The sequence below is a fragment of the Meles meles genome, chromosome 7 (assembly GCF_922984935.1).
Source record: "Meles meles chromosome 7, mMelMel3.1 paternal haplotype, whole genome shotgun sequence".
Taxonomy (NCBI): Eukaryota; Metazoa; Chordata; class Mammalia; order Carnivora; family Mustelidae; genus Meles; species Meles meles.
Window position 1 is genome coordinate 65739630 of NC_060072.1, and position 27215 is coordinate 65766844.

General features: G+C 41.3%; 1 protein-coding gene across 1 annotated transcript in view; it reads left to right on the forward strand.

Annotated features, from left to right (window-relative positions):
* TMTC1 (transmembrane O-mannosyltransferase targeting cadherins 1) overlaps window positions 1-27215 on the forward strand; it is a 267805-nt gene that overhangs the window by 6623 nt on the left and 233967 nt on the right. The window contains exons 2-3 of the mRNA XM_046012428.1: window positions 15794-15971; window positions 24883-24956. Of these exons, the coding sequence (XP_045868384.1) occupies window positions 15794-15971; window positions 24883-24956 (252 nt within the window). The remainder of the gene's footprint in view (window positions 1-15793; window positions 15972-24882; window positions 24957-27215) is intronic.

Consider the following 27215-nt stretch of genomic DNA (forward strand, 5'->3'; position numbering starts at 1 on the left):
ACTATTGTATAATATCACAACCAAGAAATTGACATTGATATAATCCATAGCTTTTATTTAGATTTTACCAGTTTTACATGTACTTTTTTTTTTTTTTTTAAGATTTTCTTTATTTGACAGAGAGAGAGAGATCACAAGTAGGCAGAGAGGTAGGCAGAGAGAGAGGGAGAAGCAGGCTCCCCACTGAACAGAGAGCCCAATGCAGGGCTTGAGCCCAGAACCCTGAGATCATGACCTGAGCTGCAGGCAGAGGCTTAACTCACTGAGCCACCCAGGCGCCCCATACTCTTTTATTTCTGTTAAATGTGCATTTTGTCCTATGCAGTTTCATCGTCACATGTAGATTTCCAAGATTATGACACAGTCAAGATACAGAATGGTTTCATCATAAGGATCCTTCCTGCTTCTTTATCATAGTTATAAACACCTCATTCATAACAACCCCCCAGTTTGTAACACCCCACCCTGCTCCACAGTCAACACTAATCTCCATGTCCATAATTTTGTCATTTTGAGAGTGCTATATATGGAATCATGTAGTATCTAATCCTATTGAGACTGGCTTTTTCTGCATGTAGCATAATTCTCTGGAGTTTATTCAGATTTGTTGCATATCAGTAGTTCATTCTTTCTGTTGCTAAGTAGTACTCTGTTGCGTGGCTGTCCCACGGTTTCGTCCTTCACCTGTTGAAGGACGTCTGTGTTGTTTGCAGTTTGAGGCTGTTACAAACAAAACTGCTATAAACATTCATTTACAGGATTTTTTGTAGACACTGCTTTTATTTCTTTGGGATAAATGTCTAGGATTGCAACTGCTGTGTCACATGGTGGTTGCATATTTAGTTTTTTAAGAAACTGATTAACTATTTTCCAGACCCTCCCATACCTGTATGAGTAATCCAGTTACTGTGCTTCCTCACCAGCATTTGGTATTGTCACTTTTATTGTAGCCATTCTAATAGTCATGTAGTGATACCTCATTGTGATTTTAATTTGTATTTCCCTTATAGCTGATGGTGTTGAATATACTTTCATGTACTTATTTGCCCTCTGTATATCCTCTTCCTTAAAATGTATCTTCAAAGCTTTTGTCCTAAGTGGATTTTATTTTTTATGTTGAGTTCTGAGATTTCTTTTTATACTGTAGGTAAAGGTCCTTTGTCATCTATGGGGTTGGCACATACTTTTCTCTCATTCTGTATCTTGTCTTTCCCAGTGCAAAACTCAGACTTAGGTTTGTTGTTGGGTTTTTTTTTTAAGTTTTATTTATTTATTTATTAGAGCAAGAGAGCATACCTGCACGCACATGCAAGTGGGGGGAGGGTCATAGGGACTCTGCAAGCAGACTCCCCCTGAGCTCCGTGCAGCACATGGGGTGTGAGGGGGAAGGGGGGAATTGATCCCAGGACCCATGAGATCATGACCCAAGCCAAAACCAAGAATTGGACATTTAACCAACTAAGCCACCCAGGCATCCCTCAAGCTTAGTTTTTATTAAAATAATTTATTATCTTTGATTCACTGAATGAATGTCTCACATAACTGAGAGCTAGAAATTACCTTAAGAATAAACAATAAATAAATAAGTTAATAAAAGAGAGGTGTAATGCTTGTTATATAAAGGTACTTGCATGCATAGAAACATTTTAATCAGTTTTTCTTACATAAGAAATCGGCTGAAATTGGAGTAAGGAAGTGGATTTTTAGTGTCTACCAGTTTGTGGGGCAGGGTGCAAAGGAAAATGAAGTCAGTTTACCAAGATATGATGACTTTGTATTACATCAAATTATTGGAATTGGAACTCTGTTTCTTGGAAATTCTTTCCCTTTATTGCACAAGGTTATAGTTGTACTAGAGACATTTCTCTGAGATTTGGAAAGTGAAAGTGAAGTGGCCAGGTACCTGGTCAGAGGGCTGGTGTAGGTGTTGGTGCTGTCACAGCTCCTGTGGGTTGTCACCGACATGCCAGCTAACCCGCTGCTGGCTAGGTCCACGGCTTTTCCAGAGTTCTCCAGATCATGGTGCTCTAGCTACGTGGAATCATGGTGCAGGTGTGTGTGCAGCCCTGCGGAAGTGCGCCAGCCTGTTTGAGCCGCTCGCATCATTAAAGTTGGAGCCTTACAGGCTGTGAGCAGCAGAGGTACCCTTGGGTTCATGTTCATTGCTTCTGGCTCTTCTCAAGTCCACCCATCCTTCCTCCCTCCTAATCGCCTGCCGTGTGGGGTTCCATGAAGACAGAAGCAGCAGGCTTGCATAGGCTGTGCAGCGGGCTTCTGCAGTTGGGAAAGGTCAGATCTCTACAGCAGATCCCTCTGCTCTATCATTTCTGGTGGTTCTGCTTCTCTAGTCAAACTTTAACTGATACAAATGTTCATCTCTGTATTCCTTGAAGTGAGTTTAGAATTCTAATGAATTTGTGTTCACAGTCAAATCTTATATTTGGTCTTTTCCTAAGATTATTTCCAAAGGCACACAGGAATATTTTTGGACCATTGTAGAGCAGAATCAAAACATCTATGAAAGCTTAATCTGCAGCAGTCACCTTTTTTATTTTGCTGCTTTATCCTCCACTGGCCATGACCTGTTTTTAACTCTGGAATCAGGACATTAAGCCCACGAAGTCACTCTGTAGTCACTTAATTGACACAGAACCAAAACCCATGATGCCCATAACCCCCACCTTGAAGAATGGCCCTGATTGATTTAAAAGGTGCTTAGCTTTTTAATTTTATTTCCTCTCTGCCCTTTTCCTCTTGAGAAAAAGCTCCTGGTGGATTGTGAGCAGAGCCATCCAGATCAGGAAGCAAAGAGAAGCTTCCTTCAATAAAAAAGAAGCAGGGGTTTTCCATGTTAAAGATGGGGAAACTAAGGCAAATGAAAGGATTTTAAACTCTTGAGTCTCTCTGCTTTTAGGCTGCTGGATCATAGTATTCTACCAGTTCGCTATAAAGGTTTATCTTATTGAAGGATTCTGATGGTGATATACACCATAGGAGTGAAAGTGGGTGGTTTGAAATGTCAGAGTTAAAAAATAGAATATCTTAATACGTGCAGCTGTAAGGATTTGCAACATTTTAATGCTTGGATCTGGAGAGGTTTTTTGGTTTTTGTTTTTTTTTTTTTTTTTTTTTTTTTTTTTTTTTTTTTGCAGCAGTTTGCATCTTTTAGTCACAGATGATATGCCAACCATGAAAATCAGCTCTAGCCTCTATGCCCAAAATCTAAAAGAAATGGTGGCATGTTCATTTTGGTTCTGTTCCTTTTGCTTTGTCCTCTTTGGAATTCATTTAGAGATGGTCTGTTGCAGCAAAGCTGATAAGTTTGTGTTCGCAGTCTATGACGGTAGACACCTGCCATCATAGATTGTTTGACTAGATTGTCTTGGATGTTCAATGATGGATAGAGTCAAGGAAAAATATGATTGAAGGTAATAAAGATTTTATAGAGAAGAATGAAAAAAAAAATGTCCTCTGAAAATTGCATGCCTAACTAATGTTAATCTTAGAAACCCCAAGAGGCAGAGGTTAAGATTGTTGCCTGCCAGCATGAGCCTTAGGTGTAAAATGGGCTTTGAACTATAGTCTGGCAGTGTAGGAAGGATGGAAAATCAGAGGAGTATATTTTTGAATTATGAGGGGTTTTATAGGTGAGTCTCTGAATGAAGCTTGGAAAACACCATTGGAAGCAATCTTTTTTTATTTTTTAATTTTAAATCAACATATGTCTTTTCTGTCTTCCTTTGGAGTTACAGTTCATGTTTTTCCTAACTTTGAATACTTTGAATATGTAGTCATTCCACTTAAAAAGGCAGGGAGGGACGGGAGAGGAGTGGTTGGACATGCTAGAGTTAATGGCTGTTCTTTTCCAAATGATGAGAAATGGTTTTTGTTCTGCAATACCCTGTTGATCTGACCCCTGGCCACTTCCCTGACTTCTAGTCTATCAGTCTGCACCTCATTCTACCTCTGCCAGCATTCTAGAGTCCTTGTGCCCTTTACAGCCTACACCCACTGCTGCCTGGGACCTTTATACTTTCTGAAATGCTCTTTGCCCAGACCCATGCACTCTTGCTCTCTTACCACCTTCAATCTCTGCTCAGATATCATTTCCTCCTTGACACCCTCCCTGGCACCCTGATCCAAAATGGTGGACTGTCCTCCATGTTTCATCCTTACTCCCTCACTCTACCCTCTTTGCCTTAGCAGCCCACATTGCTGTCTGGCAACATGGATTTTTTTTTTTTTTTTTTTTTTTTTTAAATTTGACAGAGAGAGATCACAAGTAGGCAGAGAGGCAGACAGAGAGAGAGGAGGAAGCAGGTTCCCTGCTGAGCAGAGAGCCCGATGCAGGGCTCGATCCCAGGACCCTGGGATTATGACCTGAGCCAAAGGCAGAGGCTTAATCCACTGAGCCACCCAGGTGCCCTGGCAACATGGATTTATTTGTGGTTCTTTTCTTCCCTCACTACTGTGTAAGTTCCATGAGGTATATCCTTAGCACCTGGAACAATGCCTGCCATGCAAAGTGGGGGCTTCCTAAATTACTGTTGAAAGGGTGAATAAATTAATCACTCAACGTGAACGCTTGACTTTTTCAGGTAAATATTTAGGCAGGGCTACACTTTTATAACATAGACAAAAAAGTCTGCTTAACTTATTTCTTGGTTTATTTCCTTTTTTTCTCCCCTCTGTCAAAGAGAGAAATGGAGGCAGATAAAGAATTTCTATGATACAAGAGATGGATTCCAGTGGGTCCTGCTTCCTGGGAGGCTGAGGGACAGACAGTTCTGATTCTGAAAGGGGCAGTGGTGGCTCCCCGTTGCCTCCTGCTGAGACTGTGACTCTCTGTAAAGAATGACGATCCACAGCACTTTGGGACCATTCTCCTCTTGCGTGGCATATTGAAGTGTGATGCTAGCTGTAAATTTTAAGACTGGACATAGCAGCTGTGCCTTCTGAGGCAAACCGCAGAATTACAGAGTTTTCTCCAGACCTTGCTGTCAGGGGACCAAAGTTCATCCATCCTCATTTCCTATAGTCTCTAAAGAAAGTCTCATTGGCCTCAAGCCAATGAGGTAGACATGACATGTTTCCATTTGGATCAAATAAAGTATAAGGCTCTGAAAATACTTTCTCAAAGGAACTATGATGACTGTGACTTTCTGTCCCCAAGTACTGTAGAATAAAGAATTTGGCCTTTATCCCAGGTTCCTGGGAGGGAGCTTCTTAAACCCTTGGAAATTCCTGAGTGATGGGAGTGTCTCTGCTGCTCACAGTGGGCCCCAAGATCACACGAGTTTGTGCTAAAGAAGAGGTAACTCACGATGGACCATCTGATAGTTTCAGAACGTGGTCTGGCTATTCTGGAAAGATCAGTTGTAGGATTAGAACGATGGGATTTTGAGCCACATGACAGCCCTACCTTCCAACCTCCAGGAAGGGAAAGTGGTGCTGGAGATTGAGTTCAGTCACATGCCCAGTGATTGATTCAGTCAATCAACCTAAGTAATGAAACCCCAGTTAAAAACTTGACATTGAAGCTTGGTTGAGTTTGCCTGATTGGTATTCATACATCATGGTGCTGAGGGGGTGATGAGACCCTCTCAGACCTGTCTCCATGAATCTTGTCTTTGGACGGGTTTTGGGTTTTATCCTTTATAATAAAATTGAAATCACAAGTGTAATGCTTTCTCGAATTCTGTGAGTCATTCCTGCAAATTATCAAATCTGAGGGAGTTGTGGGAACCCCCAGATTTGTGGCCAGTTGGTCAGCAGGGCAGGTAGCCTGGGGACCGTTGAACTTGCAGCTAGTGTCTAAAGGGAGTGCAGCTCTGGGCAGGAGTTTGTCCCCACATAAACTCTGGCTAGTCACTGTCAGAATTGTAGCACATCCAGGAACTTTACCAAACACGTACCTTTAAAGGAAAATGAATTGGCTAAAAATTGACAACTCAATTATGCTTCTAACTAAACTATATTTATATTATATCTGTTTATTTTTAAAATTATTTTCATTTTTGTTTTAAATTTTTATTATTTTTATTTTTAATTTTTATTATTTGCTGACTCTCTTTTTGAAGATTTTCTTTTGAGACTTGCTGCCTTGTTACAGATCTTCTTGCCCTTAGTTTCCTCAGCGTTTCTTTGATGCACTTGTTACTCTGAGCACTTACAGGACCCTCATGATAATAACTATCCCTTGCATGGGTGTGGGCTCCTCCTGACAAGCCCCTCTTGCCCTGTTCCCTCCCCATAGCTTCCTCATAGCCAGGGGAGGATGGGATGCCTTGAGCACAAACCCAGATCATAAATCTTATTTGTGCCTTGGAGCACCCGTCTCCCCCTTTGCACTGTGTTACTTGCCTTGGTGCCTGCAAATCATATCCTTTGGTTCTTTGATGCTTTAAGTGATGATTTGCTGATTTATTCTTGATACTAGAGGGAATGCAGAAGAAGAGCAACCAAAACGATTAAGGGCCAAAGGGATTCGCCTTAGAGGAAAACGAGAAAAACCAGATGTTGTTATTTATTCGTTGAATGATCTAAGAAGACTATGGAAACCACTTATAAGTGTTTGACAGCTGAGAGGGAAAAAGAAAAATGAATGGCAGTTGAGGAAGACCAGAGAATGTTCTGTGTGTTCAGTTTTGGGTGGTGGAAACTCACCAGGAAAGTGTTGGAGGACTCGTTACTTGAGATAGCAGAAACAGTTAGTTAAGGTTAGGATGGTTAAAGTACATTTAATTTTTTCTTTTCCCTGGTTTGTAGTTTGTATTGGGAAAGAATGTATGTTATGTTATTGCTGCGAAAACTGCATTTCCCAGGTAACCGTGGCAGATAGGTAGTCTTCCTTTAAGCATTGAGATGCGTGTCTCTCATTGTTCTGAGTAGCACCTGGTTTGAATCACTGGATTTCTTGGGACAGATCTCCGGGTCCCATTTCACATTTACATTATCTTGGGAGTGGAATGAGGGAATTGGCAATTGTAGCGTGCACATCAGGGGATTCAGAATCTGGGAACCACTGGAACCCAGTGGGAGCATATGTTACATGAAGCTGAGATGCCAAGTATCTCTGGTGTGATAGAGAAAAAAGAATCCAAAAGCTCATTGAGATAGGAATGTTGCGGTGCGTTTACCACATGCCGCCAGCCCACACCTTCCTCCCACCCCTCTACTACAGTCCTCGAGGGCCAGAGATCTTCCCTCCACTGAGGCATTAAGAACTACGTTAGTGAGGGAGCACCTGCAGCTGGGAGAAGCTCTGCTTTGGCTCTTGTCTGTGGGCAGGTGTGATGTGGGACATGCGACTGAGGTGGGCTTTCTGCTGGGGTCTGGGAGGGCCGGATGCCAGTGGCAGAGCTTAGCTGCCAAAGACAAGGGGAGTGCATTTACCACGACAGGCAGACAGGCAGCAGGGACTTAGGGGTGCTCAGGATGTCATGACCCCCTGGGAGGGATCGCTGGTGGTGGCCAGTTAATCACATTGTCCCTAGGAATGAGGAAGATGTGCAGCCCTCTTAAATGTTGCTTAGTCTCTGTACCTGGGAAACTCCAGGCTTGGTGGAAGGCCAGGCTTGAGTCACCACAGGGTAGAATCATGACCTGTTAGGTGGGAGTATGGAGGTAAAGCTGTTTGACTGACTGAGCTGGGGTCCCCTGGAGGAAGGGTCCTAGTCTGTTCTGTAGTAGAAGTCTCTTCCAGGGACACAGCCCGGTTTTGTTTTTTTAGCCCACCCAGGCGCCCCGGTTTTGTTTTTTTAAACCAGAACTATTTTCCACAGAAGAAAATTAAAAAGAGTAAGGGGCTTTATCTAGAGCTCCAGGCTCTGTGAGTGGGTGGAAAAGGAGGGGCAGCCAATGGCTTTCCTCTTCCTTCCCCACTCCTCCTCCTGTGACTTCTTGGTGGACACTGTGACCCTGTGACCTGTTCTGGCAACAAGTGCCCTATGACTGCTGTGAGTTCATTATAACCCCACCTTTCTGGGCAGCTTTACAGGGAGGCAGACAAGCTCAGATGGAGGAAGGGCATTTGTGGTCCTATTTGCCAAAAAGTCTGGAAGGCTTTCAGCCAGTCAGATGTGACTATTCAGATTTTTTCTTTTCCTCCTCCTTCTCCTCCTCCCCGCTGCTCCCCGCTCTCTCTCTTTCCCCTTCTCCTCTCCATCCTCCTCCTCCTCCTTCTTCAAAGATTTATTTGAGGGAGATAGAGAGAGAGAGAACTAGTGGTGGCAGGGCGGACTTGGGGGGAGGGGAGCATGATGTGGGGCTCAATCCCAGGACCCTCAGATCATGATCTGAGCTAAAGGCAGATGCTTAACTGACTGAGGTACCCTGTTCAGAGTTTTTCTGGAAAAAAAAAAAAAAAAAATATATATATATATATATATATATATATATATATATATATATATACTTCCTATTGCTCGGTTTAAGCTTAAGTTAGAGATGAAGGCTCGGGGCACCTGGGTGGCTCGGTCAGCCAAATGTCTGCCTTCTGCTCAGGGCATGATCCCAGTGTCCTGGGACAGACCCCACCAATGGCCTCCTTGCTCAGCGGGGAGCCTGCTTCTCCCTCTTCCTCTGCCCCTCCCTTGCTTGTGCATGTGCTGCTCTCTTTCTCTCTCTCTGTCAAATAAATAAATAAATCTTTTTTTTTAAGATTTTATTTATTTATTTGACAGAGAGAGAGATCACAAGTAGGCAGAGAGGCAGGCAGAGAGAGAGAAGGGAGGAAACAGGCTCCCCGCCGAGCAGAGAGCCCGATGTGGGGCTCGATCCCAGGACCCTGAGATCATGACCTGAGCCGAAGGCAGAGGCTTTAACCACTGAGCCACCCAGGCGCCCCTAAATAAATAAATCTTTAAAAAAAATAAATTAGAGGGGTGCCTGGGTGGCTCAATGGGTTAAAGCCTCTGCCTTCGGCCCAGGTCATGATCCCAGGGTCCTGGGATCGAGCCCCACATCCGAGTCTCTGCTTGGCAGGGAGCCTGCTTCCTCCTCTCTCTCTGCCTGCCTCTCTGCCTAGTTGTGATTTCTCTGTGTCAAATAAATAAAATATTAAAAAAAAAAAAGGTTTAAAAAAATAAATTAGAGATGAAGGCTGAACCAAATTCGAGATTCTTACTGTTGAAAGGGAAAGATGATCTTTTCAACTTACAACTTAATGCAAGTTTATTTGCTTATTCAGTAAACTTTCATTTAGAGTCTACTGTGTGCTAGGAGAGATGGATATGATGAGGAAAAAATGAATTTTTTACAATGCATGAAAAAGCTTATAATATTTGAGGAATATGGTTAAAGAGTTTAAAAAAAACTGAGTAAATGCTATAGTGGAGTGCACTTAGGGTGATGTGGGACGTGAGAGACTATTCTTCTTAGTTGGTATTTAGGGTGGGTTCCTTTTCATGCTTCTGTATGGACGTTTCTGGCTATCCAAATACCAGTTCTGGTCTGAAATACTGCTTCTTCCTTAGAGCTAAAGTCTGTCTCTGAGTAGTTGGCTTGTATTGTGTTAAATTGTGACTACTTGTGCCATCTCAGTGGGCACACAGATATTTCCATGCTGCCATGTAGGCCCAGAATTACCAGTTCTAATATTTCAAGAGAAACTGGAGATCTTTATAAGAAATCACCTGTTTTATCATGGAGGTTCCTCAAAAAGTTGAAAATAGAGCTACCCTATGACCCAGCAATTACACTACTAGGTATTTACCCTAAAGATACAAATGTAGTGATCCGAAGGGGCATGTGCACCTGAATGTTTATAGCAGCAATGTCCACAATAGCCAAACATGGAAAGCACCTAGATGACCATCAACAGATGAATGGATAAAGAAAATGTGGTGTGTGTATATATATGTGTGTGTGTGTGTGTATACATATATATATGTATATATATATATACATATATATATGTATACACACACACAGTGGAATACTATGCAGCCATCAAAAGAAAATGAAGTCTTGCTGTTTGCGACAACGTGGGTGGAACTAGAGGGTATTATGCTGAGCAAAATAAGTCAGTCAGAGAAAGACAAGTATCATATGATCTCCCTGATATGAGGAAGTGGAGATGCAACGTGGGGGGTTTGGGGGCTAGGAAAAGAATAAATAAAACAAGATGGGATCGGGAGGGAGACAAACCATAAGAGACTCTTAATCTCACAAAACAAACTGAGGGTTGCCGGGTGGAGGGGGGTAGGGAGAGGGGGAGTGGGGTTATGGACATTGGGAAGGGTATGTGCTATGGTGAGTGCTGTGAAGTGTGTAAACCTGGCGATCACAGACCTGTACGCCGGGGCTAATAATACATTATATGTTAATTAAAAAAAAAGAAATCACCTGTTTTAAATATGTTGGTAAATTAAAAGAAGGAAAGGTGTACTGTTGAAACAAAACAGTTTGCAGGCCATACTTGGCCCTTGGGGAGTCTCTTTGCAGCATTGTTATTGCATTTTCCTTTCCAGTCTGAGAGCTCCTTGAGTCCATGCATTGCTTCATTCACTCATTCATTTGTCAGTACATCCATCCATTTATCCACTTAATTTTTTTTTTATCCACTTAATTTTGACAGCTGGGAACCAGGCATTGTGTTGGGCACTAGGGTTATAGCCATAATGTGGCTAAAATATGGCAAAAATCCTTTCCCTTGGAGAATTTGGGATAATTTCTATCATCTTTCTCGAGGCTGAGCTTTCCCCATTTCCTCAAGTCTTTCCTGAGACATCATTTTTTTTTTAAGATTTTTTATTTATTTATTTGACAGACAGAGATCACAGGTAGGCAGAGAGGCAGGCAGAGAGAGAGAGAGAGAGAGGGAGAAGCAGTCTCCCCACAGAGCAGAGAGCCCGATGCAGAGCTATATCCCAGGACCCTGAGATCATGACCTGAGCCGAAGGCAGAGGCTTTCACCCACTGAGCCACCCAGGCGCCCCTGAGACATCATTTTTGAGACTCCCCACTCTTCCAGCATCCTGGGGCTTTCCTAGGAAGGTGCTCCAGCATTAAAGTAGCACCTGGAAGGGCTGCTGCCCCATGTTGGATACTACACACCAGAATACCTCCCTCTTTCCTGTCTCTGCCTGGGTAGATTCTCCCATTGCTAGCTTTCTTTCGCTATTATCTGTCAGTGTCTCTCTTTTCTCCTACAATGCTGTTAGCTCTTTGGTAGCAGATGCCATGTCTTATCTTTGTATCTCTGGGCCCTACATCATACCTGACATGAAGTAGGTACTCAATAAATATCTGTTAGAGTGAATTGAAATGAAAATTAGTTTGACTTAACGCAGTTTGGTGTGTTTGATAGCCAAGACGCAATAACTCTGTGAGTTTAGCATAAACTGACAGCGCTTGGACAATACTATGTGTATAGCTTTAGCCTGGATTGCAAGTATTTTGTTCTCTTTTATGTCCAGATGCGGGGCTTTTCTCTTACCCATATTCTACCTAATCCTGTAAGAATTAATTAACAATAGCAAGCATTTAAACTTTTTGTGAATCTTAGTCTGCCAGTCCAGTGTTCCCTCTTTCACAGATGTAGGCTTTCTGCAAGCTTGGTTAGCATATGCTACAGATCTTGCTGAGTTTCTGATAGAAATATGGGACAGACCAGAGATAATGTCAGAATCTTGTGAATTACACTGAAGGTCTCCATCTAAGGAGACCCTGGTTATTATTCACCACTCTTTGTATTTGCCACAAATCCATATTCTTGTATCTTGTACATAAGGAGATTCTGAAAGATTTTGATTAATGTCTTTGTTAAAATGAAGATGTGTCTGTCACGCTCCCTGTTCAATTAAAATGTGAGGTTAATCCGTTAAGCCCCCTTTTTGTGAACCCATAAAAGAATCAGAGATTCTTTTCCCACTGCTCACAAATAATGTTTTGTTATTATTTCCTCTCAAGCTCAGTTGTCCACAGTTTGGAGAGCTCACTCTCTATCTCTTTAGATATTTGGGAAACTCTAGTAATTTTCGATTCTCAGTCATTTCTCAGGGCTTAGATCAGCCAGTATCTAGTACTGTGCGAGGGCCTTTCAGTTACCTTAATTAGTACTGCAGTCGTTCCCCATTCAGTAATTTATTTTTGTATTTTGACATCCAGTTGAATTCACTTAAAACACCAGGCATTTTATCCTAACTGGTTGTGAATATAGCAGAATGGATAACCTTGTCAAATCACTAAATTGTACACTTGGAACTAATGTAACATTGTGTGTCAACTCTATTCAAATACCCCCCCCCCCCCCGCAGTAATCTATATAGATAACTCCTGCACATTTTCAGATAGGATACATATGGACCACAAATGGGACTCATTTTGTATCATTTTTAGAAGGGGAAAGTACCTCAAAAAGTGTGGTAATAGACTAGCAACAGTTTTAATGATGCTTTTTTACTTTTCAAATGGTTGAATAACAAATGTTTTGGAAAAAATAACAAGTCTTCTCTTTTTAAAGGCAGTGCTGTTAATTTGTAATCCAAAATGATGATCTAAAGTGTAATATCTGTGAAATCAGTCAAATACATTAGGGATTTGGCTTATTTGATGTCTTGCCTTCTCTTCATTGTCATTTTTATGATTATCACAGTAAGACGCATCTTGTTGTTAAAAAGGCAAGTCCTGTTTCTTCTCCTACTTTCGCTCAGTGCTTCTGACACCAGATGTGTAGGGTTTTTATTTTTTAGTGACCAGTTCTCAGTGTCCTACATTATCTGGGTGTCCTGTTTAACTCTATCTGAAGTTAGCATCAGATCTCCCAGGTCAAAGGCCCATTTCTACAAGACAGACCCTACTTCAATTTTTTTAAGATTTTATTTATTTATTTATTTGAGAGAGCAAGAGAGAGAGGAGTGGGAGAGAGAGCACAAGCCGCGGGAACAGCAGAGGCAGAGGGAGAAGCAGGCTCCCCATTGAGCAGGGAGCCCCAGGTGGGACTTGATTCCAGGATACTGGGATCATGAGCCAAAGGCAGCCGCTTCACCGACTGAGCCACCCAGGTGCCCTGACTGACCCACTTCAGATGCCGGTTGCAAGTAGCGGGTCCCTAGCTTACTGCACTTCTGTCCAGCTTAGTTGCAAATCGGGAGTTCTCATGATGCCCTCCTCAGATTCAGTAATTTGCTCTAATGGCTCACAGAAGTCGAGGAAGCACTTATTTAATGTTTACTGATTTATTATAGAATGAAGGGTATGACGCAACATATAGATGAACAGCCAGTTGAAGAGATCCTTAAGGTGAGGTCTGGAGGGCGCCGAGCTCGGGAGCTTTTGTCCCATGGTACTGCAGTGTGCCGTCTGCCCATCTTGGGTGTATTCACCAACTTGGAAGTTTTCCAGACCCTATAGTTCAGGGAGTTTTTAATGGAGGCTTCATCAAGTAGGCATCACTGATAATGACCTCCATCTCTGGCCCCCCTCCAATACCTGGAAGATAGAGGAGGGAAGGGGCTAAAAGTTCCAAGCTTCTAATCATAACTTGATCTTTCGGGAGACCAGCCCGCATCCAGAAGCCATCCAGGAGCCCACCAAGAGTCACCTTATTAGAAAAAAAATAATCCAACCACTTGGGGAGTTCCAAGGGATTTAAGAGTTCTGTGTCAGGAACCAGCGCCAAAGACCAAGTATTAGAACAAAAGATTGTCCTAGTACCTTTATGACTGAAGAAATTACAGAGGTTTTAGAGTCTCTACCAGGAGTTGGGATAAAGACCAAAATATGTATTTCTTATTATATCACAATGTTACATTTGTCTATCTATGTCTGCATACCTGTATCTGTACCTATATCTATCTGTATTGTATATATCTTTGAACACTTTTCTGGTTATTTCCTTATGGAAAATTCCTAGAAGTGAAATTTTTGGTCAAAGTTTTATGTACTTCTTAAAGCCTTTTGGCACATATTGATAAGCTTGAGACCTTCCCACTTGGACACTCACCAGCTGTTTGTAAGATTGCCTGTTTTGTCTCATTGTCATGGGTGTGAATAAACTTGGAATGAATGGCTTAGTTGGTCTGGAAAGCTTCACCTGATAGTGTAGACACTGATGTAAAATCAGCTCAGGTGGGTGGGCTCTCTGGGAATTGTGCCTACGTTCTTCAAGGATAGGGACCTGGTCTTGCCCTTCTCACAGCTCCCCCATCCTGATCTTGGTGATTTCCAGCAGCTCGCTCACTGCAGGTAGGTCCTCTTGTACTGGAATGGGATGCTCTTTATTTTTTAGCCAGACCTGCCCGCCCCTGTTCTAGATAGACTGTTTCACACCATGCTTCCATCTTCAGGACTCTGGGGGGGTGCACAGACTCATGGGTTGGCCATCATACGGCTCGCTGGAATCCTGCTTCGGAGCCCTGAAGTCAGGTTCCACAAAGCAATTCATTTTTCTAGGCTTGATTACTTCAGTGGGAATGAAAATGGAGTCAGTAACTATGACATTTATATTCATGTGTCCAAATAAAACTTGAGATGTTTAAAATTCTGTAGGTTAAATTCGTGCACGACTCAAGTCAAGTATTTAGAATATGCTTATGGCATCGCTAAAGTTGACTTTTACATTTTCAATTGTTTTGGCCAAGAGAAGGTGTTTCTTTAAGAGAAGCAGATCGAGGGATTACTGTTCCAGTGAAATGAGCTGGAGTATAGACAACTACAGGCAGTCCCATTTAGGGTGCTCCCTATACAACACCCTATACAGCTATATTTTTGCTAACCCCACAGAATCAATTGGGGATATTATGTCCTGTTATTAAATTTAAGGCAATCTTAAGTCTCTCTGTTCTGCATTTCTATATCAGGAAAGTATTTTTTTTAAGATGTTGAACAATAAATTTGTGCCTTTCTCTCTCTCTCTCTCTTTTTTCTTTTTAGAGGGAGGGGGAGAGAGGGTGCGAGCATGCAAATGGGGTTGGGGGTGCAGAGAGAGAGGGATAGAGAGAGAGAGAATCTTAAGCATAGAGACCCTGTAGGGGCAGGATCTCACCACCCTGAGATTATGACCTAAGCTAAAACGAAGAGTTGAGCACTTTAACGGACGGAGCCATCCCGGTGCCCCGTGAGTTTCCCTTCTTTCTGTGATTGACTTTAGTTTCTTCGTCATAATCTTAGAATTCAGATTTTGACGTCTGTGAGAATTTAAGTTAGAAAACATTTAATACAGATTCTGAAACGATGTGCTTTTGCTCATCCTTTTAATTTCAGCTGCAGCTGGTAATAGCATCTTCAGATGCCGCGAAGATCCTTTGTGGGGTGGTAATTAACGATCATTCCAGGTGCATAATCTGGAAATTTGGTTCTTGGGGGGCACTGCGAGTGAGAGAACATGTTCATGCTTGGTTTGTCCCAACTGTGACTGCAGTCACAATCTTGTGGCTTTTTTCTCCTCTCCAGTGGTTGCGGCTCTGACCCATAGCACTGTGGACTAGTCTTTGATGCTCAGCTCCTAGGGAAGAGCTGGCAGTGATAGCAAGAGTATCATGGGGTCACTCGCATGAGCCACGGACTGAAGGGAAAACAGGTTCATCACCTCTTTGCCTGCCTTGTCAGTGAGGCCAACAGAGTTCTCTGAAATAAAATGACAGTGCATTTGCAATGGTTTCTGCAGATAAGAACATCCTGAGATGGGGAAAAATGATACTCCCACATCTAGAGTAACCTGATGTTGGGAGTCATTTAAAAAGAATCGATTGAATAGCTTATCTTTCAAAATGATCGATGCCCTCCTCTCTCCTTGTGCTTCTGTTCTGTATGTAGCTGATTCGGCTTCTGTTTCTGTCTTTTTGTACAGGCTGAACGTATTTTTGACTGGCATGAACCCATTCTACTTTCATGCGGTGAATGTGGTTTTACACTGTCTCGTGACCCTCGTCCTGATGTACACCTGTGACAAAGCTGTCTTCAGGAACCGGGGACTGGCTTTTGCTACAGCGTTGCTTTTTGCTGTGCACCCTGTCCACACAGAGGCGGTGAGTATCACTGCAGCTCCCTGAAACAAGGAACTAAAAAAAAAAGCTAAACTGATCTTTTTTCCCCTTTCAAAACCATGTGAATTCAAAGCTCCACTGAAGTGTTTATCTTTATATATAAATCATTCTGCTTGACAACTTGTCTTTTTGAATGTTCACATGGCCTTCACACTTTAACTGGCTTTTCCAAATAACCTGTTATTATTATGTGTCGTAATAAATGGCCACAGTTCTTTATTTGAAGAAAATTTAAGTTCTAATGTGTTTTAAACAGCACAGGGCATTTTGAGGTACTTACTGTGCTGAGGCATTGTTCCTGCTCTACATTTGAATTTTACCTTTTCTCTCTCTGCTTTCTATTTATAATATTTATGATGCTGAACAGTGAATGCGAGAGGAGGGCCAAAGAGTTAGCCTGAAATTCTTCAGATCAGAAAGACAGAGTTACAATAGGGACTTAAAAGTAGGTTTTCGTGTTATTTCGTGTGAAGTGTAGTTACTTGGTAGGTGATGCAAAATTTATTTAAAAAGTATAGATAGTTCAGATCTGTTTGGTCCTCTTTGAAATATGGACTTGATCATACACTGAGAAGGCATTATCAAGTTACCTTGTTTCATGGCTTAGGAACCACAGTTGTTTTATTGTGTCCATATTGCTAGGGGTAGACAAAGTCTTTCCAAGGGGTTCCTGAGCCCCATGGCTTTAAAGGAATCATTTACAGAGCCTTAGCTTGCATCTGGACACTTGCCTATAGTTTGTCTGAGAACACACCAGGGGTCAAGGTGTCAAGTTGGTTCTCCTCTCCCTCCTCCCCTTTCAGTTGTCATCGCATTGAAAAATAAAAATGATGTCTCACCTACATCAGAATTTTACTCTGCCCCAGGTGTCCACATCTCTGAGGTACTGTATAAAGAAACAATTTAATATATTGGTGTCAGCAAAGCCTCCTTCAATTGAGGCATCACAGATCTGGAGTGGGGCTTCCTATCACTGTCTGTCTTCCACAGATTTCTGTGAGGAACAGAACGTGGCATTAAAAGTGGGGTATGGTGGCCTGTTTTGATCTTCTGAATTCAGAAGTGAGATGGTTGTCATGGGGATGCGTCATAATATGTTCATTTGAGCCGACACAAGAAGCCTGATTTGGCCAACTGGTGTTGTAATGACTGGTTTTGCCACTTAGGCTACATGATGGACATTTTCCACAAACAGTATTGTATATCTGTAAGGCCAAGGTTTTGACACAAATATATTTGGAATGAGAGACCAAAAAAAAATCAATTTTTTAAAAAAATTACATTACTTAAGGTAAATTTTCCAGCCCTTTCTTGAGTATTTTAAATAGAAAAGGTCCCTTTAAATGGAAGGCTATAAATAATAGTCCTTTAGAAAGTCTCGGTGAAGCCATTTTTGCTGTAGTGCTGAGAAACCATGAAAGCGAATGACTCTAATGACCAATAACTCTCATGATGGCTATGCTGAAATTATTTGCTTCCAACCAAATTAAAGGAGAATCTGATTGAGTGTTGGCTGGTAGATCATTAAGCATTATGTAATATGATAGATCACTATGATTTTGTCAATGACCTTAGTGTTCAAAGAATTAAGTCACTGCTATAACATAGCTACTTCTGTCTCATTTATGCGAACATTTCTTTAAAGATGAAAGCTAGGAATGGAACTGATACTATGTGCATTCTTATTCTAACCTAAAGTAATATTCAGTCAATAATTGCACTTATAGAAAAGAAACGTGGGACATCTGAGTGGCTCAGTCCTTTAAGTGGTCAGCTCTTGATTTCAGCTCAGGGCATGATCCCAGGGTCATGGGATTGAGCCCCACATCCGCCTCTGTGCTTGGTGGGGAGTCTGTTTGAGAGTCTTTCTCTCCCTCTGCCTGTCCTGCTCATGTTCTCTTTCTTGGATAAATAAATCTTAAAAAGAAAAAAGAAAAACCTGCTATACCTGTTACTAAGAAGTGTGTTTTTAGATCTAAGTGTAGTTATAATTTTTTCTAATTTATAATGCATTGAGCAATTGTGTATTGATACTAAGTGGTGACTTAATGAGGTAACTTTATATATGTATTTTTATTACAGAGAGAGAAGATGATAAGTAGAATATTTTTAAGCATAACTATACAATACATTAAGAAACAATGCTCAGAGGGAAATAACATAGAAATAGGAGTTCAAGGGGAATGGGTGTGAAATGTCTGTCGTTTAAAGAAGAGCCTGTTCATGTTTGTGTAAATGGAAAATAATGAGCTTCAAATTGCAGTGGCACATTTCAGATTCCGTTTGGTACATTTAAAACAGTAATATTACGACCTTATTTTTAAAATGTCAGTATTTACAATGCATGGGAAGTTAGATCCCTTCAAGTATGTAAAATTATGATGAAAAAATTTTAGATACAAATACAAATACAAAGATAAAAATGAGATATCCAAGTTTTTAATATTCTTCTTGGATGTCACTTGAAGAGAAATAATCAAGGACTACTACTCCTAGCCATATGGAATGTATGATACTGGGTCAAAGTACAGTGGAAAATATATGGTTGGAGTGTCTTGGGGAAAATTTTTGCAGGAAAGAATAAAGGATAGAACAATAACAGTCTTAATTCTATGCTTGCAGAGAGGGAGTCCAGGTAACCTTGAGAAGTAGGATCATGAGCTGTTAGTTTGGTCAAATTCTAAGAAAAAGGAAAAACATCCTGTTAGCAAAGTGACCTTTAAGAAAAGATTTCAACAAGCTAATAAAAAAAAAATCCATGATAGCACAATTATAGGGACAAAAGAGGCTGAGAGCTGGACGTTTAGGGAAAAATTTTACAGAAACTATTTGCATTCATGAGGAAATGAGATATGCAAGAAGGAGGTGAAGAAATTTGACTTAACATAACAATATATACTAGGAAGTAAAATTAGGAGGCTGTTATTCAATTATAGGTATTAGTTTAGGTTTCTAAGGAAGAAGACAGAGAAATAGGAAAAAAAAACACTGTGTTATAGAAGACTTAGTGTGATAAATTAATAAAAAAAAAAGAAAAATAGATCATAGTGTGGCTGGAGAGGGAGTCAGAGGGATTTATCTTCCCTTTGCTAATAAATAAGAACAAAATCAGGACCATAAGTAATCCCAGGAAGGATGGAGGATTAACATTTTTTGAGGGAGGGGTTTTGTTTAAACATGTTGGTGTGATTAAGGATTTGTTTCCTTAATTATGTAATCAACATAGAGTAAATGAATTCTTGCTTGGTGTAGGCACTGCTAGGTGCCCGGAGGGTATGTGGGTGGGTAGTGGGTCCCTACCCATAATTTGTTCACAAATTCCTAAAAAAGCCAAAGAACATACACATAAATACATACAAGACAAAGCAGTATGTTGTAATAAAAAACTATCTCCAATTTAAGTATAAGGAACAAATTCATTTATTTACTCAATCTTTCAACAAATATTTAAGTGCAGGAGGTATTAGCAATGACTAGGATAGACCCATACCTTTCCTCAATGAAGGCCTTATGATTTTTCAAAGGGTTTTCTGACAGTATATTTTTTGGGAGATCTGAATCATCAGAAAAATAAGTAGAGAAATTGGGAAAACGTGGAATATCATTGTAATTCCCTGGGGGTGATTGAAACTTGGCAGTCATCATAGAAACATTATTGGTTGGAAGGAAGGCACTTATGTCAAGTCAAAAGCGAGAGCAGGAAATGCCGACACATGGTGTTGAAGTCTAAGGTCAGCTTTTTAAGAACACATGTAAGATGAAGAGTACATGTAAGAGACAATCAGTCATGATCTAATCAGTCAGCCTGGATTTGTTTGTTTTTAAAGATACTAATTATTTATTTGACACAGAGAGAGCTCACAAGTAGGCAGAGAGGCAGGCAGAGAGAGGGGGGAAGCAGGCTCCCTCCTTAGCAGAGAGCCCGATGCGGGGCTCGATCCCAGGACCCTGAGATCATGACCTGAGCCGAAGGCAGAGGCTTAACCCACTGAGCCACCCAGTGTCCCCAGCTGTTGCATGTTAAGTGTGTGTTTCCTGGCCCTATCTGGCAGTAATGGGACTCCTTTGTGCAGCTAGAACAAACAATAACTTGATACATATGGTATACTTTATATAAATCCTATGAATGGGATGCTAAGAAATAATAAGTTTGGGGGGCAAATTAAATTAATTGGTATTTCTGTTACGCTTGCTCGGACTTAGATCTGATTGTTTGAATTCTACCCAATGATGTTCACTCATTTTTTTCCCATCATTTGGGTATGTGTTACAGGATTCAGTTCCCAGGTAAAAACTGCCTTCTAGGTGAGGAAAACCTGCAGCTTGAGGCAGAGTCCATGCTATCCATCTGTATGTACTTTTGGCTAAGTCCTTTGTACTTCTCAGCATCCTACAGTTCAGCCCCCTTTGTCAGTAGAATCAAGCCCAGGACCTCCAACTAAACATCCCATATTTGTTCACTCCTGTCCTTTCTAATGTGCTTACTCCATGCTCTCATACTTAATGCCCTCCCTTCTAGAAACACCTCATGTGTTTTTAGACTGTGCTTTCCTCTGCCTAAAATGCTTCTGTGGTCCTTCTCCGGCCCTGGATTTTCATCCCCTGACTTGAGCTTGCTGAGTCCTTCTTGCTTGTCCCTTAGGTTTTAGTGTATAAAGAAGCTTCCAGCTTCTGCAGTCAAAATCAGTCCCTCCATTCTTCTCATGGCAATGATTTCTCCTCTTTATGATACACACAGTTTGCTTGTATCATATTAATACCCTGCTTTGACTCCCCACCAAGTGTTAAACTCCTTGAGGCTTAGGTCATATCCCTCCAGCTGGCATAGTACCTGGCAAATAGGAGGCCCTTGGAAAATGTTTGTGGAGTGGAATAAATCATGCAGTTACTGAACGTGATGATACTGACTAACTGAATCACAATGAAAGTAAATGGTTGGTCTAGACATTTAGTAGTTGATGGCAAGCACCTTGTTTTTAAGACATCTAACCTCCTTGCCCCAGAGACCCCAGCTCAACAGGGATATTCAGTGAGTGTGTGGTGGTTTGGAACTGGCCACAGAGTCTGTCAGTGTCTGTACTAACATTTCAACACACCCTCTGAGCTTCTGCTCCAGGGGACACTACATTCTTTGGATCTGGGCATATCCAGCCGGCTTCCCAGCAGCACAGACTGGCTGCAATCTGAGAAGTAGGCTTCAGGCGCCTTGAGCACATTCGTTACGCTTGCCTGGCTGGTGATCGCCTCATTCCAACTTGCTACACCCAGTATCCGCTTGCAGGTCTTGCTCTTGTGTGCCTTGGCCGCATCGGTTGTGCTGTGATGAGTGTCCCTCTGGGCCCAGATGTGTGGCCTTATCCCTAGACTTTGTTGCTAGTGAGCTGAGCTCTCTGTTTAACCTCCCAGGGGCCTTGCGGGTGATGCTGAGCTCCATGCTCAGAGATGCGGTGGTGTAGACAGAGCAGATCTGGGCTCCCGCGTGAACTGTGTGCATTTGTTGCTTTACAGATTGTGAGTCTGAGCTGGTTCTCGACACTGAGGTGACACCGTATTGTCACAGCCTAGCTCCCCTGAGTCGGGCAGTCTTCCTGATTTGGCCCTCAAACGCCTTATAGATTAACGGATCAATGAACAGTGTGTGGTCCAGGCATCCACATCAGTTAATACCTTTTAACTCTGTACTGCTCATGAAATTCCTTAGCCAGCCAAGAGAACCTTCAGGTTTCTCTTGTTGTGGACTGGACTAGGATTTTGCTCAGTATGTGACTTGCTATCAATCTCTGTGCAAGTATATAATTACATTATCTTCTATTTATACTTTTTAACTAATATATTTCATCTAATAAACTTAAATTAAAATATCATACATATAAGCCTTGAATATAAAAAGATGATTTCTATAAGCCCCACAAGAAAACTTGTCTCAGCGCTGAGTCCCACCTACCTTCTCTGCAGGGAAAAGGAAGAAAGGACACCCACACTGAATGGGCACTTCAGACCTATCATCTCATTAACCATGACAGTAACACCGGGTAGGGGTGTTAGGCTCATTTTAAAGATAACAAAAGAGGGGTGCCTGGGTGGCTCAGTCCGTTAAGCGTCTGTCTTTGGTCCAGGTCATGATCTCAGGGTCTTGGGATCAAGCCCCACATGGGGCTCCCTGCTCAGTGGGGGGCCTGCTTCTTCCTCTTCCTCTGCCCCTCCCCCCCATTCGCTCTCTGTCTCTCTCTCAAATAAACAAATAAAATCTGAAAAAAATAATAAAGATAACAAAAGCAAGCCCCAGAAATTAAAGATAACAAATTTGAATCTCACCTAAACGGCAAGAGAAAGAGTCTGTATGTATTCCAGCCTTGGATGGTCGAGCTGTAGGTGCCTGTCATCGCCCCATCTTTTGACTGCAAGGTGTGCTCATTGTATGAGAGTGTTTATAGGTATATTTCCCAGAACACTGTTTTCTGCTGTTAATTATGATTGATTCTCTAACCCACTGTGGACCTCAGGTCCTGGATGGTTTGGGTGGTGCAACTTTGTGTGCCTGAAATGTCAACCCTGTCCCTTTGCCTTGTGAGCTCGTACTCATCTTAAAGAGCCAGCTCGTATGTGGCCTTCGTTGGAAGCATTTTTTTAACCATATTTTTTCCCTTTACAGTTTTATTTCTTGAATTTCAAAAAGACAAGAGATATCCTTACACATTTTAAGTAGTAGTGGACTAACACAAAAATTTATAAATAGCTGTCTACCCCCCACCTTCCTCCACTTCAGTCCCAAATAAAATGACTCATCACCCAGATTCATCAACTTTTAACATTTTGCCACATTTGTTTTGTCATTCTTCCTCTCTTTTCCCCTTAATATATAAAAATATTATTTGTATTCTGAAGCATTTGAGAGTAGGTTGCATAATTCATGCCTCTTTACACCTGAATAATTTAGTTGTATATTTTCTAAAACCAAGGCCATTAGTCATTGTTTCTCTTTAGTCTCAAGTTTGGAGCAGTTACCAGTCTTCATTATCTTTCTATAATATAATTCAAAGCTTTAAATATAATTAAAACATTTAACATGTATATTACAAAATGTTTATATACTTACTATAACATTGCAGTTGGTGTGTAATGTCATCTCAAATGTTGTTACATATAATACATATGTGTTAAAGAATCTGTAGCCCATGATTTATAAAATTTATGTTTTCTAAACTTATTTATTTATATTTTATATTAAAATTTTATAATGTACAAGTACAAATACTATAACTGTTGTATGTAAATACATGATATCAAAATGTGTAAACATAAAAAATACAGTATATAAAATAAAAATAATATGCATATGTGGTATATTATGTAAGTATAATAAGCATGTAATACATAATACATGCAGTATTATAATACATTAGATTATAGGAGTTATACCTACTAAATCATGATACAATATAAATTAGGAGATATTAAAATATTGGCATTTTAATGATATAAAATAATGTAGAATTGTATTTTATGCTTTAATAATATGAAATAGAAGTATTTGTGTATTTGATAGAGTGTTCCTCACCTTGGGTTTGTCTGATGTCTTCTCATGATTATATCCCAGCCAGGTTATGTATCCCTGGCTGGGATTTGACGAAAGTGGTATTGTGTCCCTCTCAGGGTACGACATGCAGAGACATGCCCCATCTATTTGCCCTTTATTGGTGAGGTTGACTTTGATTTCCCAGTTAAGGTGTAATGCGTTTTTCCCATAGTGTAATTATTCTTTTAACTTTTTTATTTAATAAGTAATTGTTTTGAAGGAAGTGTGTGGAAGCCCTACTAATACTCCGTGCTTTTTAAACCTTTACACTCTAGATTTCGTATCCACTGGTATTTTGTGATGTCTCTCTGCTCATTCAAATCTTGCATCTTTTGGATGCAAAATGGCTATTTGCCAACTGCGCTGTTCCCTCTACATTCATTAACTGGCTTTTCTATGTAAGGAAGAGCTTTCTGTTCTTTCCCATTCACTTGCTTACTGTATTTATGTGTGTACTTATATGTGCTTTCTTTATTCCATTCACCAATATCAGAATACACTCATGGATGTCTGGTTTTTTTCCAGGGGTTTGCTTTATTATTGTCCTTATTTATTTTGATGTTCAAATGGCCAGATACTCAGTCAGTAGGAGCCCCTTGTCATGTACCTGTCACTTTCTCACACTTTCTTACCTTCTAACATGATAAAATGATCTAAGTTCCTCTCGTATCTCCTTCGCCTCAGCCCTGGAACCAGCCATTTCTCCAGGAAGCCCAAGTACTCGTTAGTGGAGGAATGGTTTGTGGTCTGTGCCAGGATGGCTCTTTGCTACTGGGCCATCTTGCTTTTAGGTTCTTTCAGTGACTGACAGAACTAAGACACACAGACACACACACACACAGACATGCAAGCACATGTGCTCACATGGCAGTCATGAGTTCATACTCATTCCTCTTTTACCAGGATTATTGTTTCCTAAACTTATTTTTTCCTGGTCCTCTATAAATATCCTCTGCTCCATTAGCACCCTGATGCCAAAGACTAGCGCAGTGTCTGGCCCTCAGTCCTTGCTCAAAAAGTATTTTTTAATAAATCAGCAAATGAATAAACCTTGATGATATAAATTGACCTTCTATAGGAGGAAGGTGAAAAAGGAAATTAAGCATGAAAATTCTTTTCCTTTCTTTCCTCTTTTTCTCCTTCTATAAACTTATTGTTATATATATGATAACCAGAGGTGATTACTCTTATGTCGTCAGATTTGTTTGTGTGTTTCCTTATTTTATCGTATACTTTTCATTCATCTAAAACCGAATGCATTTCTCTAAGTTTTCTGAAAGCAATTTTCTGAGGTCTTTATTTTTTCAAACTTTCTAGGTGGCTGGAATTGTTGGCAGAGCTGATGTGTTAGCATGCCTGCTGTTTCTGTTGGCCTTTCTCTCCTACAATAGGTATGTATGGCTAAGAATGCCCTTCTCTGTGGTGACAATCACGCTCTCCCCTCGGGAATTTCTGTCTCGTGTGTGTGTGTGTGTGTGTGTGCACGCGCGCGTGTGTGGACTTTGAGCATCTATCTGAGAAAGGAGGGAAGCTTCTTAGCAGCAAAATGCCAAGAGAGCTTATAATAGAAACCGCCCCCCCGTCCCCCCTAGGAAATGTGGCGCTGCTGTCTCTTCCAGCCACATTCTGAACCTTGCCGTAGCCTTTGAAAGAAACTGCTCTCCCAGTGCCGGGAAGCTCTTGCTTCTTGATTATTCTTACTTGTCATTTCTTACTGAGAATGGAATTTGAAAGCTCCCGGCCAATAAATATTGGGTGTAGTCCTCTCTTTTATTTGGCCGTGATTTGTTTAATTCCTCCGTTTCATTTTGGTCCTAATTCTGTTTCCTCTTTATTATCCTCACTAAAGTAGCTCAAAGCTTAAAATAACAAGGCTGAATTGGAGGTAGTGTTTTTCATCTGTAGTTTTCAAATTCACACATCCTTTCATCACAATACATTAAGTTCCTTGCTTTGGAATGTGGAAAAGCAATAAAATAATTTACCATTATATTACCCTTATTCCGCACAGTGCTCACATTCTCTCTTGAGTTGTGACGTATCCACACAGGGAAAGGGGTGAGTCAAAAAGAAAATGGAAATGGGGCTGATGGCACAGGGGTTGGCCCAGAAACAGGGGGCCAGTGAGTCATGTCACCATATTTCATGGAGGGATGGCTGGTTAGGGATTTGTGAATGTTGATCTTTGAATGAGTTCATTGGCCTGCCATCTTTGAGAGCCCAGTGGCCCTGAGCAGCACAATTCTGAACAAGTGCTTCTCCTTGTGGGGCAGTTATGCTCTTCCCCTGTGGACATCTGGCAGAGTCTGGAGACACTTTGGCTTGTCATTAAGTAAAAAGGTGCTACCAGTGCTCAGTAAGTAGAGGCCAAGTGTCCTACAATGTGTAGGACAACCCTTACAACAAAGGATCATTTTCCCCAAGATGCCAGTAGTCCTCAGACTGAGAAACCCTGTTATAAACCAGTTTAGACCTTGGATGACCAAGAATGAAATAATTCTTCCGAAACTTCGGTTTAACGGGTAGAGCGTTTTCTTGGTACAGGTTTCCCCACTACCCGAGAGTAGAGCGTTTCTGTGAACACCTCCTGTAAGCTAAAATGGCCTCAAGTTGAAGAACAATCAATAGCTATTAATTGATATGGAAAAATTGGGGGCATTCCCAGATCACAAAAAACAACTTCTCTTGGGCGTTTTCTGACCCCTTAGGACACATCCCGCTAATGGATGCACAGAGTAAATGCAGATAAAGCATAGGTGCTCACAGACACAGCCCAACGCAGCGGCCCTGAGTGTGGCCCTGGACGGAGCTGATGGGCTGGGCCGCTCTGCTGTTCGCCCAGCGCCTCGCCTCTCTAACGCTCCCGAACCGAACACTGTTTTTGCTTTTCACCTTCTTTTGTAAAAGCAAAAATCCTCTTCGGATTTCTTCCTATTAGAGAAAATAGGTACTCATGTAGGTCTTTCATTAAAGTGAAGTGGGCCGTAACATGCACTTGTGAAAAGTGGGGGGTGCCTGTCTAGTGCTAGTCTCCGGGGCCCAGCTTTGTGACTTAACGCTGCATTGCCAGTCCTCTGAAATGGTGGTGTGGAAAATCTTAAAATTGAGAAACCCAGATGCACCAATTACTTCTTTCCTGTGTACTCTGATATTAGAACAAGATTAACAATTGCCTTTTAGTTTAAGCTTAGTCTCTGGGGCTTTCTCTGTGTGGATGGTACATTCGGGAACATGGGAGGCCAGTGTCACGTCCATCTATCTCTGTGTGGTGATGAGCCTCGGGATTACAGTTTCTGCTGTGCCTGCCATTCAGTCTTAGCACCTGAAGCTATAGACCAGCTTCAGAGAAAAATGCATGTCCACCACACATTTGGCATGTAATTTTAGGTCATTGTTCCAAGACATAAAAATACAGCTAAGGTGTCCTAACTACAGAAATATTGGCCTTTACTTTGGAGGAGTAGGGGTGATGGGTGTGGCACCTCCTGAAGGAACAGTGATGTTTTTTGGTGTTGGCTGATTCTGTGTTGTAAGGTGAAAAAAGGCTCTTTGGAAATCCCCACTGGAAATTATACTGAGGGAAAAAAAAATTACCTAATACATCCCCTTGGAAAATAAATTTTAAAATACCAATTAACCAGAAGAAAAGA